The 12,056-nt window shown below is 44.6% G+C and overlaps 1 protein-coding gene across 1 annotated transcript in view; it reads right to left on the reverse strand.

The window, feature by feature from the left end:
- Nucleotides 1–4,011: 4,011 nt before the first annotated feature.
- pcgf3 (polycomb group ring finger 3) overlaps nucleotides 4,012–12,056 on the reverse strand; it is a 38,307-nt gene continuing 30,262 nt past the window's right edge. The window contains exons 7-10 of the mRNA XM_028417052.1: nucleotides 11,963–12,051; nucleotides 8,790–8,927; nucleotides 6,874–6,954; nucleotides 4,012–6,472 (exon numbers count right to left, since the gene is read on the reverse strand). Of these exons, the coding sequence (XP_028272853.1) occupies nucleotides 6,425–6,472; nucleotides 6,874–6,954; nucleotides 8,790–8,927; nucleotides 11,963–12,051 (356 nt within the window). The 3' untranslated portion in view covers nucleotides 4,012–6,424. The remainder of the gene's footprint in view (nucleotides 6,473–6,873; nucleotides 6,955–8,789; nucleotides 8,928–11,962; nucleotides 12,052–12,056) is intronic.

Below are 12,056 nucleotides of genomic sequence, written 5' to 3' on the forward strand. Positions count from 1 at the left end.
AATTTCCCTGAGGGTCCTTCCCAAAGGGATTAATAAAGTCTATTCTATTCTATTCTGTTCTATTCTATAATGACGGCCCAGATGCAGGAAACCATGACAGCACCACCACCATGCTTCTGGAGTGCGTCAGATGTTTGGGTCATAATTATGTTGAGATGCAGAAAATAGCTTCCAAGAAATCAATCAGTTAAAGATGAATGTGACTCATGGCATTGTTTTTTATATTATGTTAATAAAGTTCTTCGCATTACATAATTGTAATGAATGTATTTCTAAATAAACAGCAGCACCAGCAGCACTTTTAAAGGCATTTATTGATGAAATACACACTTAGGTTTTTGACAAAAGCTTCTGTAGTTTTGTACGTAAGAAATTCCAGCCCCACTCAAGCCCCAAAACTCCTTGAATTAAATGTCAATGGAAACCAGTTCAATACAATAAATAATAACAAGAATACAAAAGGAGGTTAAGGAAAAGGACACCTGAACAAGTGCCTGCATTCACCTGAAAATAAACAAAAAACAAAAGGTGAGAGGAAAGAAAGACTTAGAGAATCCAGTCGTTGGTGTTTTGGGTGCATTAGTGTGTGTTCTGAGATTCCCTGGTCACCCTCAGGACCAGAAGGCATTTAGTGACCTGAGGAACTGACTGGAAAACAAATACAACAAATGTGAGTTCTACGCTGAAACCTGGATCCGTCTGAGAACTGTATATTGCACATTTTCCTTGCAAATACAATGACCACATTGCAGGATTCACACTAATGCATTTGAGTTTTTTTTACCCTAAAAAAATAAAAAAAAGAACACAACCAATGTTGTTACACACAGACAGAGCATTGTGTAGACATGAACACACCCAAGATTAATACAAAAAATAAGGGAATAAATTTGCAGGGTTATAATTTAAGCCAGTCTGCTCAGATTCACGAAAATTTAGAGCAAATAAAAAGTCACTTTTCAGCATAAATAAATAATACAAAACTGGACAGATTTCTTGATGACATCTGCTCGTATGGCTCACATGTAGCTGCTGATGTTTGTTCCCGGTTAAGTTGTGGGAATAAACTGAAACCAGCTGTACACAAAATGTCAAGAGGAGCCGTCTGCTGATCCTACGACAGGAAAACAATGCAGAATGCACCCGGCCGCTCGCTCTCTCTCCACGCTGCACCTTCCCTGTGAGTCAGTGCACTTGAGTACAGTTGCAGACAATGTACACACATTGGAGTGTTTCAGTCCATGCTGCCTTCTGAGTGACCCTCCAGGTTCTGCACACAAAGCCCGCCTGTGAGATTACCCAGCTTTGCAGAGAGAGAGAGAGACAGCTCAGAAACGAGGGGAGGACAGAGCGAGCTGGGCAACAAAGAAGGCGGCCGCGCTCCCACAGTGGACGCTTATTACAGGGCAGTAAACACACCGCAGCCATTTTGCCAGTTGCCAGGAATGATTCTGCTGCCAACAGGCTTGAAATAAGAGTTGGGAAATGAATGCTGCTGCAGGCATTTCGAGACAAATGGAAAACGCCTAAGATCTCCTCCTGAAGCTGCACCTCAAATCAAAATTTCACGCCGCTCGCCTCACACGGATCCCTGCAGGAGATAACAAGCAGCCTGAGAGGACATCAAGGTCGAAGCAGAGAAGCCGAAGCTCTGACAGATCACGACCTCGCACCATGCAGGAGGCCTTTCTGAGCAGATATCTGCAGCCAGGCAGAGTGAGGCCTCCTGTAAGCCTGTCAAGCGTAGCGCTGCTGACATCTCAATGTTGGTCCTGATATAAGGGGAGAAAAAAAAGGGCGGCAAACATTGATCCGTTCTGGGGAGGACGAGGCTGCAGCCAGCAGCACTCAGAAGGTCAAATTTGGGAATGATCCAAACCGAAATCAGCTTTTATGTGAGTTTTAAATTCACGGATTTTCTCATCTTGCTTCAATCTCTGGGAGATAATTGGCTCTGCAAGTCTCAATCTGACTCAGAGGCGCAAACATCTCAGCAGAGAAGCCTATAATAAGTGTGAGTTTCTCTTTGAGGCACAAAATTGCAGCTAGAACACCCAATTTCTCACCACTTCTCTTTTTATTCTTCACAGCACCGACCCCGTCACAGTCTGACTTATTTAAAATTCCCTCTGTTTGCTTTTCCAGGGCGAGCCTGGGCAAACCAAACCCAGCGGATCAATGAGGAACGAAGCACCTTCTTTATCAGCACAGAGCGAACAAACACACACAGGTAACAGAGCGAAGGAGTGTGGGGAAGAAAAAGAAAAAAGAAGCAACAGGGGAGGCTCTCGGCGCAGCGCCCCCTCTGTCTCTGACTGAAGTTTGAAGTTGTTAGCACCATAGGAAGCACCAGCAGCAGAGACGGCGTCTGACCGTCCTCCGAATCATCTTTAGAATTCTTTTTCTGGATTTTGGATCTCTGATGGACCGGCTCACACCCGGCATTACAACAGAGGCTCTAATTATCCGGCGTTGTTCACAGAGCATCAGTAAAGTTGGGAAGGGACGGGTCAGCAGAGCCTTCAGAGGTCATTGTGGCCGTTCTGATGATGCAGATCTGCACAGAGCATCCTCGGATATTCTAACTTTTTATTTATAAGTGGTCAGCGTTTGTAGCATCCATCCATCCTTCCATCCTGGGCCTTGCTGACATGTTTAGCTCGTCCTCAGACATGCTAGCGGTACACCTGGGTCATCCTTAGGCTGGCGTCCATGAGCTTTTTACCAGTCCTCGGCTTTAAGGGGACAGAGACCTCCATCGTGTGCTGGTGATGGTTTTTTTTTTATTATTATTATTATTATTATTTTTTTTCTGAGAGAGACTCCAAACAGGACTGTAACACCCACACTTTTACATAACTGCCATGGTTGCTAGGCAACAGATGCAGTGTTTTGTGACAGCTGGTGATGTAACAGGAAATCCCTGTGTAGAGCGCGTCCTTTGAAGGATGCTGCTGCTGCTGCTGTCGGTGAACGCAGATTTTCCTCCTTCAGCAGGATCCGGTGACGGAGACACGAGTTTATAAAGAGGGTGAAGTTACTTTAATGCCAGGTGTGAGTCGCCCAATGATGGACATCACGATGTAAAGGTGCAGCGTGAACACCAACAAGTGAAACAAGTAAAACTGCACCTTTGTCCCAGTGCTCTGCAGACATGTTAGCATCTGTGTGTAGTTCCAGTAGCACCATGAAGGGGGAGCTGATGAAGAGTGTTTACAGCTGAACCACGACGAAGGCCGACTAACCAGACCTCGGTCTGATTTCTATGACATGATGCATGTACACATCACACAGCAGTGACATTAACACAGGCCTCTTCCATTGTTTTTGGTTTTAAGAACAGACTTCACCCTCTGAAACCCCGAGCAGTGTGTTCGGTTCTCCACTCCTGTCTCATTGTGCGTCTGCATGGGCTGCTTTGTGTGTCATTGTTTTTTCTTTCCTGCACTTCTGTGGAAACGACACAATCAGGACTTCAACAAAGGAGAACTCTGACTTGTTTTTGTGCAGCACAAAAGGCAGAAATCATTATTTTTTAAGAATTAACGTAATAAAATGCGAGTTTTTGCATTTTTAAAGCTTCCAGCCCAGTTTTTAAGACGGCAGATCAGCCAAAACATGAATTTTTGTCTCTTGTGACTCATAGTTTACATGTGAGTCAATTAAACCTTCTTAGCTGTGCAGAAGAATACAGAATATTTGTTTTTTTACAGAATATTTTAGTGAGAATATTTTCTTTTTTGGTGATTTTTTGTTGTTGCAGAGGTTCTGAGGGTGTGTCAGCATCCTAAAAAATAAATAAAAATACAAAATTGGGAGAAAAAAATAAACACATGACGGTATAGGTTAGATGTAGTTAAGAATCTGATCATATAACGTTTCCTTTCCTAGAACATATTTCTATGAATACTGTGAACCGAAAGCCAAAAACAATGGACGTGTTCCAAGTGACGGATGAATTATTCTCCTTAAGGAGTGAAGTGAAACATGCAGGAGGAGTTTTGGTTGAGCTGGTTTTGTACAGACCTGTAGCCTGTAATGCATTTATTACACACATCATACTGTAGGTCCTTGTGTGGCAGAGCTCCTGTACATTTCTTTGTGACTAATTTAACCAGGACGCAGAGAGGAACCCTACACGCAAACATACAGACAACAACAACAAAAAGAAAAATCTGTGGGCTGAAACAATGCAAAAAAAAAAAAGGAAAAATTACTAATGAGAAGAGTCAGTGAGGTAATACTACTTGAGGTCTGGCATGGCGTTCAGGGATCCAGTCGTAGTAAAGACAGCTTGTTTCAGGAATTTAAACAACGAGAGTTAAGACATTTAGTCGGTTAAGAACACCATGTGGAACAATCCTCCTCATGGTCGTAGAAACACACATTTATAAGCACCAAATGGCCAAACAGCGGCCATTTTTATTCTGAATTTCATTATCAAAATGCTCAAAAAATCTCCTGAATTTGTGAATTAGGTTTTCAAAAAATTGGTGAGTACTGCACACTGCAAAAAAAAAAAAATGAAATCCCAGGTTCTCTGCTGATTTTCTGACAAAAACAACTCGTCTGTCTTAATTTGATCCTGTGCACGCTTGCATCTGCAGCTGGCAGTGAGAAGAAACAAAACCCCAGAAATGTAACATCGGTGACCTGCACACAGGTTAATCACACCGCGATGAGGAGCCGGAGCACGCTCTCACACCTGCCGGCGCAACTTTTAACGTCAGTTTTCAACGTCTCCCCGGCTGTGAGCGGTCTTTTGTGTCCCCATGATGCTTAAACTAACCCATCAAACACATTTTATCAGGAACAATTGTCCCATGTCTTGACTGTATGCTGACGAGTCCAGCCTCCAAGTAAGACTTGTGACATGCACTGTATGGATGCCACCACAGGAGGGCGCCAGATAGGTCCACACCGGGTCATTTTAGAGGCCTTAAAAAAAACACAGACGACGTCTTATAATAAACTCTCCTGGTTCACTTAATCACACTGTTTGTTGACCATTTTCTACTTTTAGTTCGGTTTAAGAAAAAAAAAAGAGGTCGCTATGGTAACCAATCCCATCACAGTCTATTGGACGCACATTGAAAACTGATGATAAAGCGCTGCCTTCGGCTTCAGCTTCACCGTGTGACATGGGACAAGTGTTGTTGTCGTTACTGAAGTTATAAATTAACAAAAAACCCAACAACACCACCCACCACCACCACCACCCACCACATGCGCTGTGTATCAGCACTTTTTAAAAAAGACTGCTGTAGAAACATGAGGACGGATTTTAAGGGCTGCACGGTGTGAACCACTATTCTCTTTGCATTTTTATGTTTTGCAGGCAAAAAAAAAAGCAACAAAATAACAAAAGGCAGGTGAGATGAGGAGCATGAGACTGGGATGGGGACAACTGTGAAGCTTCCTCCTTGTATCTGCCCTAAAGTCGATCATATTCAGACCCCACATACACACACATACAATGGAAGAGGATTTGATATAGCTGTTTTGTGTCTTTCTCAGACAACATAAAGATGCTTTTCATATATTTTTGATACTGATAGTGAGTCTGTCTTTTAAAAAAAAATCCTAATTTAATCGCCCAACATATAGATAGCACTTCTGGGATCCACTCTCTCTCTCTCCCTCTCTTTTTTAACAGTCTAAAGTCTCTCTTCAATCTCTCTCTGTAATGACATTTTATGTACAATATCAGCATATAGAACATAAATTACTACACAAAAAAATTTAGCCTATTCACAATTGACAATCATCGAGAATCCAATAGCAAATTAGACAAAGCCAACGAAATGAAACAAAAAGAGACGATTTTACTTAACAGCTTGAAATCGATGCCTGTTCTTCCTCCGCCTGTGCTCCCGGCGCCCGTCGAGTGTGTCGTGAAAAAGCAAAAAAACACCCTTTTGTCGCAGGAGGATGAAGTCTGCAGTGAAGCTCCAAAAAAAGACGGCCACATGATTCCCGACATCTTGTTAGCGTGTAAACAGAGCACCAGTAGTGTCTTGGTTCCATGTGTCTCTTCTGTACAAAAGTATAAATATATGCTTTCTCTCCATTTGTTTCTTTTCTTTTTGTTCACATATGTAGGATGTAGCGGACAAAAAAAAACAAAAAATGGTTGTTTTAGTTCCTAAAAACTCACACCAGTGTTGCAGTATCTGTGCTGGAGGCTGCCAGTTTGTAAAAGGATATCTGTCCCCACCACCCACCCCCCGTTTCCTGGCGCCCCCGCCGACCCTTTTCATCCCGATGTTGCTGGCATATGTTGACTTCTTGTTTTAGCGCCGGGTGTTTGCTTGGTGTTGGTTGATCGTCTTTGCATAAATCAAAAGGTTTCGGCACAGTCCGCGGCCACTGGGCCAACAACAAAAAAAACAAAACAAAACAACAACCGTTGTGTCCGTTGTAGCTACAGCAGATCCATCTTGGGTCTGTAATGAAGCAGGAGGGGGGATTTCTGGAAGGAACAAAACACAAAACACAACCTCAGGAAACGCTCACATTATTGAGACCAGCCAGGTACGGCTGGTAGAGTGGTGCAAAGCTGCACGGAAACAATGTTGTGTTCTGCCAAATGCTAACGTTAGCATGCATTTTTTGGCCCTTAAGATGCACAAGAAGCTCACACAAGTGACAATTTAACATTGTGGAGTCATTGTGGGTCACTAACATCCGCCATGTGTGTGTTGACTAATTTTCATACTATTTCATTCAAGTTAAGATTTATTCTGCATCACACACGCTGGCTGAATTCAACGCCCTCTGACGTCGTGTCTGTGTGGAACCACCTCATCATATTAGGACTCCTGCTGCAGACAATTCACTGACAGATGATCAGCACATGGTCTCAGCGGTTACCTTAAATCTCCATCTTGTCACGACAACAAATTTCAAAGTGTGGTCCTTCCCCAAGATTTCCTCGTTGCATAAAATGTCGAGCTGTGGAAAGACAACAGAGGAGAAGAGTTACTGATGAGTAGGAAGAGGTGCTTAACTTCCCTCTCTGGGCCTCTGCTCTGCTTCGTCCCTGTTCTACCATCACTTTCTCTGAGACAGGAAGCTTCTCTGACACGCAGCGGCCTCTGGCTCCGGAGCTGAGCGCACACAAGTTCGATACTAAACCCAGATCTGCAGCTCCCTCTGTGAAGTCAACATTGATATTCTGCTGAGCGGCGCCTCACATCTGCGTCTGCCAATCAATACAGGAGGGGGGGACACTGCCACAGTGCCACCTGCTGGCTCACACAGAAAGGACGCTCTGAGGAGCTGGGATCAGGAAGTCAGTGTTCCAGGCTATAAATGGTGTCTATGACCGAACACGTGAATCTGAGGCATTAAAAGGTGAAGACAAGCAGATTAACTGGAAGAATCAACTTTCTACAACACAAGTTATATATACTTTGTCATAATTATCCTTAGTGCTTCCCCCGGATTACCTTCTACCTCTTAAGCTAAATAAAAACACAGCTGGAAACAGGCCTGACAGGCTGCAAACCGCTGCTCTTAGCATCATTTTTATGTGCATCTCTCGACACTTGATGCTTTTTTTTTCATGTTATGATTCATTATGAAAGTTTTTTTCTGCTATATTCAGTGAATTATTCACATGGCAGACATGACCGCAGCAGTGGATGTACAAACACTCGCCGAGCGCCGTTCTTTGACAGAACCACGTCGTTTCAAATGGCATCTTTAGATAGTCAACAGATAGAAAAAAAACACAACGGCTGGCAGGGAGGGAGAGTCCGCCTCGCCAGAGCGCCGTGTTAACGGAGGCCGACGATATGATGGAGCCGTCCCACTCATCTCTGTGACAGCCAGTAAAAAAAAAACCAGAAGAAAAATAGACGACAAGCAGCCTATTGTGATGATTCTTCACAGCAATCTAAAAATCCATCTGTCAAATTATCGCCCACTCGCTACCCCCCCACTCCCCTGCTGATTCCGACGGGGCGGGAGAGACAATAAATAGAAAAATTAGATATCATAAGGACTCGTTTCCTGCTAAATATAACAAACACAAACCTCCCTGTGAGTCAGAGCAGAGAGGTAGAGCAGAGCGACCTTTTATGTAACTTCTCGCTAACTTTGGGATGCGCGGCGCCCAGCTGGAGCTCCAGCAAGTTCAAACTAACGCCAAGTATTAAGAGATTTGTTCCAAATTGTTACAAATCCACTTTGGAGAAACGACACGCAGTTTTTATAAGCAGGGGAATTAAAGCGATGAAAGCAAGAACCCACATACTTTCTGCTTTTCAGCAATTAACCCTCACAACCCCAGGCGGTTCCTGGCCTTTTTTTTTTTTTTTTTTTTTTTTTTAAGGCTCAATACTTTCTTATTATTTTTGTATTTTTTTGCAGACTCTTGTGCAAACAGCTTATTTAACGCATCTTAAAGGGAGGGAATGATGATGATGATGATGATGATGACGAGGTTAAAGGTTAAAAGTGGCATATTGAAGGAGAATGCCTCCATAGCAGAGGCTCCATCCTGTCACAGGTGTAGCCTTGCTCTCCTCCCCTGCTCTCCTCCCTCCTCCCCGCCTCCTCTCCCCCCTGCCTCCTCCCCGCTCTCCCCCTTGCTCTCCTCCATCCTCTCCCCCCTCCCCGCCTCTTCCCCCCTCCCTGTACTCCTCCCTCCTCTCCTCCCCGCTCTCCCCCCTGCCTCCTCCCCGCCTCCTCCCCTGCTCTCCTCCCTCATCCCCCCTCCCTGCTCCTCCCTGCCTCCCCCCTGCCTCCTCCCCTCTCTCCCCCCCCGCTCTCTGCTGCTGTACCTCATTAAACGATGTCAGGTTGAGCTTTTTGGCGATGAACTTCTTGAGGTGGAGGACGGTGGCTTGTGCAGAACAGCGGATCCACTTGCGCTTCAGACCCCGAAGCTTGCTGCTGTTGCACTCCAGACAAATGCTGACCTGTGGGAGGACACACAAAACACACCGTGATCAGTAACCTGCGAGTTAATGTGAACAAATAAACCCACGCTTCAGGTTTTCGATCTTATTCTGAGGAATTCTGTCGATGCACATTAGTCTGAATACAGTGCTGATCTAAACTTTGTTTCCTCGGTCTATAAAATCAAAATTCAGCCTGACACTTCGCCCTCCGCTTCCAGCTCAACCACTGCTGTTTATCTTTTGCTCTGTGTGAGCGACTGTCACTGCCATTGGCCCGTGCCCTTGTTTTTCCCCCTGAGGTGACACGGAAGGTGGTTTTTGGCAGTTGCTGGTTGCCAGAGTCAGAATGCATTACTGCCACAGAGCCTCTGCCCCCGCATATCAGAAGACAAAGGAGGACAGAAGCTTCTTCATTTGAGGGGGTCCTATTGTCTCTAGTTTTCTCCTGTGAGACGGGAAGAGCCAACATCACCCTGCTGTTTTTGTTTAAACTTCTCAAACATAATCACTGGCGGCGCTTCAATGAGCTCAGACCAACAGCGTAATGCATCAGCTGTCCAGTGGCGCCGGCGATGAGGGAAGCTCATAACGTGGAATAAAAGACTCGGCGGTTTCATTACTTTAAAGCACTTTAAAGAGAAGCTACAGCTAATCACACGAGCACGATGGTGACACTTATCAGGAAAACGCCACGCATTCCTTTTGGCGCCACGCAGCGAGCACTTCACACGGGTTCAGAACTGAAGCCTGAACGCCCGCTGAGCTCTGATGAACTGTCTTCTGTGTTGAGTTTGGACCTCGGTTCAATTAATAATTCAGAGCAAAGCTGCGTTCTCCACTTTCTCCAAAGTGGACTCCTTAGGCCCGAAATAGCTGCAGTTTATTAAATTTACACAATCTGTTCTCACCACATGCAGATCTGATCAAAGTTTCATGAGAGCCTGAAGGTGACCTCATCCTCAGACTTCATGCCTCATCTGGAGTCATTCAATGAATCCAGCTAATTTGTACATACATAACACAACATAATAACACACCAGAAATTAATGTTAAGTTACATTTAAATTCATGTTGACGCTGCTCAGGCCTGGGTGAGTGCAACAATGTAAAAAACGTCGTTGTGTCTTTTTCGGGCTATGGAGCTGAAATAAACATTGTTCTGGTGTTGCTAATGAAAGTAAACATCTCTGACAGCTGGCACGGTGTTGGCGAGCAAAAACTAAACGTTGCAAAGAAGTGACGCAACAAAATCACTCCCAAATATGTAGGCATTGCACCATGAGGAGAGTGAAGAGCACGCTACGTAGCTTGTTATCTAGCCAGCATCCCTCCAACATTCACCACGTCTACTTTAATCTTGTCCATAGACCGTATAACTACTGACAGGCTTCTGTAACATTCGCTGTCTAAGGCTCCGACCATCACAGTCTGCCTAAACTCCGATTACAGGCAAAGACGTAGACCACAGGTGGAGCTGAGGCGGTAAAGTCCACTTTAATATGGAGGTCTATGGGGCTTGTTTTGGAGCCACAGCCTCCTAGAGGCCTGGAAGGTCAATTTTTAAGACTTCAGCTCTGGAGTTTTCTGCTTGATCTTGTCTGCAGCCCTCAAAACAATACAAGTGTGATCACGTGATCGTGATTCAGGGGGAGATGTGTAGCTACAACCTGTGAAAGGTCAAAATGCACACTCACATGTGCCGGGATGAGTGAAGAGGGAAGCGTGCATTAGCTACTGTGCACGTGCTGAAGCCCTGTAGACTAATATTACCACTGTTTTGTATAGAATTAGAGGTTAATGGCAGGATTTGACGTCCATGATGTTATCACTGCAGCCGTCCTTATTTATTCTCATCCAGCTGACTGTAAAGGTGACCGCAGAGTCACCCCGCTGAGGTTGTACTGTAGGTGTGCCCATGCATTTATTGGACCAGTTGGCGCAGTGTGTTCCGATTTCTGCCACCACCAGATGTCTTATTTAATCTTGAGTTTGATTTCTGCCGTCGTCGTTCTCTCTGCCGCAGCCTCTCCGGCGTCTTTTGTTCCCCGTCTCATCTTCTTCCAGCCTCACCTTTTCAATCAGCTTCTCCCCAACATAAAACCCTGAGAATCACAGTTTTCTGATCGCCTCGCGCTGACTTGTTATAATCAGCTGCTATTTATTCTTCCACTTTTTTTTTTTGTATCTCATCTTGTATTCCTGCCTCCTCTCCCTCTGCCTGACATTTGACATCACTGCATTCAGCTCACACAGCCAGTCCAATCAGATATTCCCTGCACATTCTGAGCATCCAAAGGGCAACAGCTTGGTTTTTTCTCCAATGCCGGGGAGAAATTGGTTCCTTGGAGATGAAGTATTTTATATGTATTTTCTAAAAAGACACATACATGTCTTTTGTTTCAAGCCTGCATGATATCAGCTGCTTTGTGGTTTCTGTCCGGCAACAAAAAACAACAACAGCAACATTTGCAGAATGGCACGGAGGACAAGCCCCTTTTCCATTCTGGGTGGATAGCAGTGGTGTGGCGCTGTGGTGTCTGTCACTAAGTGGATCTATACAAATCAAAGGAAACCCAGTAATTGTGAAACCGCCTGGTAAACCACGAGGGGGCCACTTCTATAAAGGCAATAATTGATGTTCAGGCTTTTGTACCGATAATTATCACAAACAGTATTTTTATTCCTCTGTGCTTCCCTTCCATTCTAACCTGTAATTATCTTACCCCATCTGCTGAAAGACTAACTCATTTTCACCGCTGCGTACGTTTTCCTCAAAATTTTAATTGCGTTAAAAAAACCTCAGATGTTTGACTCTGAGCTGACAATAACAACACGGATGATGTTGCCGATGCACATCCTGGGTTTTACAAAGAACTACTTCTCAAGCAAAAAGTAATCAGAGTTAAAAACAGCTGAATATGAGGATTAAAGGGATAAAACACATGAGAGCAGAAAGGTGGAAATAAACTTTAAATCTGCACTGCAGAGGCAGAGGAAGCTCGGAGATTTGTCACCGTCAGCGCTCGGAGACAAAGGAAACACCAAAGGCCTACCTGCTCATCGCTGCGGTGATAGTCATTGTCCTCCTCTGGCTTCTCCTCTCCTGCCTCCTTATTGGCCGTGTCCTCTGATTTGGCATCGCCTGTT

The sequence above is a fragment of the Parambassis ranga genome, chromosome 10, assembly GCF_900634625.1.
Source record: "Parambassis ranga chromosome 10, fParRan2.1, whole genome shotgun sequence".
Taxonomy (NCBI): domain Eukaryota; kingdom Metazoa; phylum Chordata; class Actinopteri; family Ambassidae; genus Parambassis; species Parambassis ranga.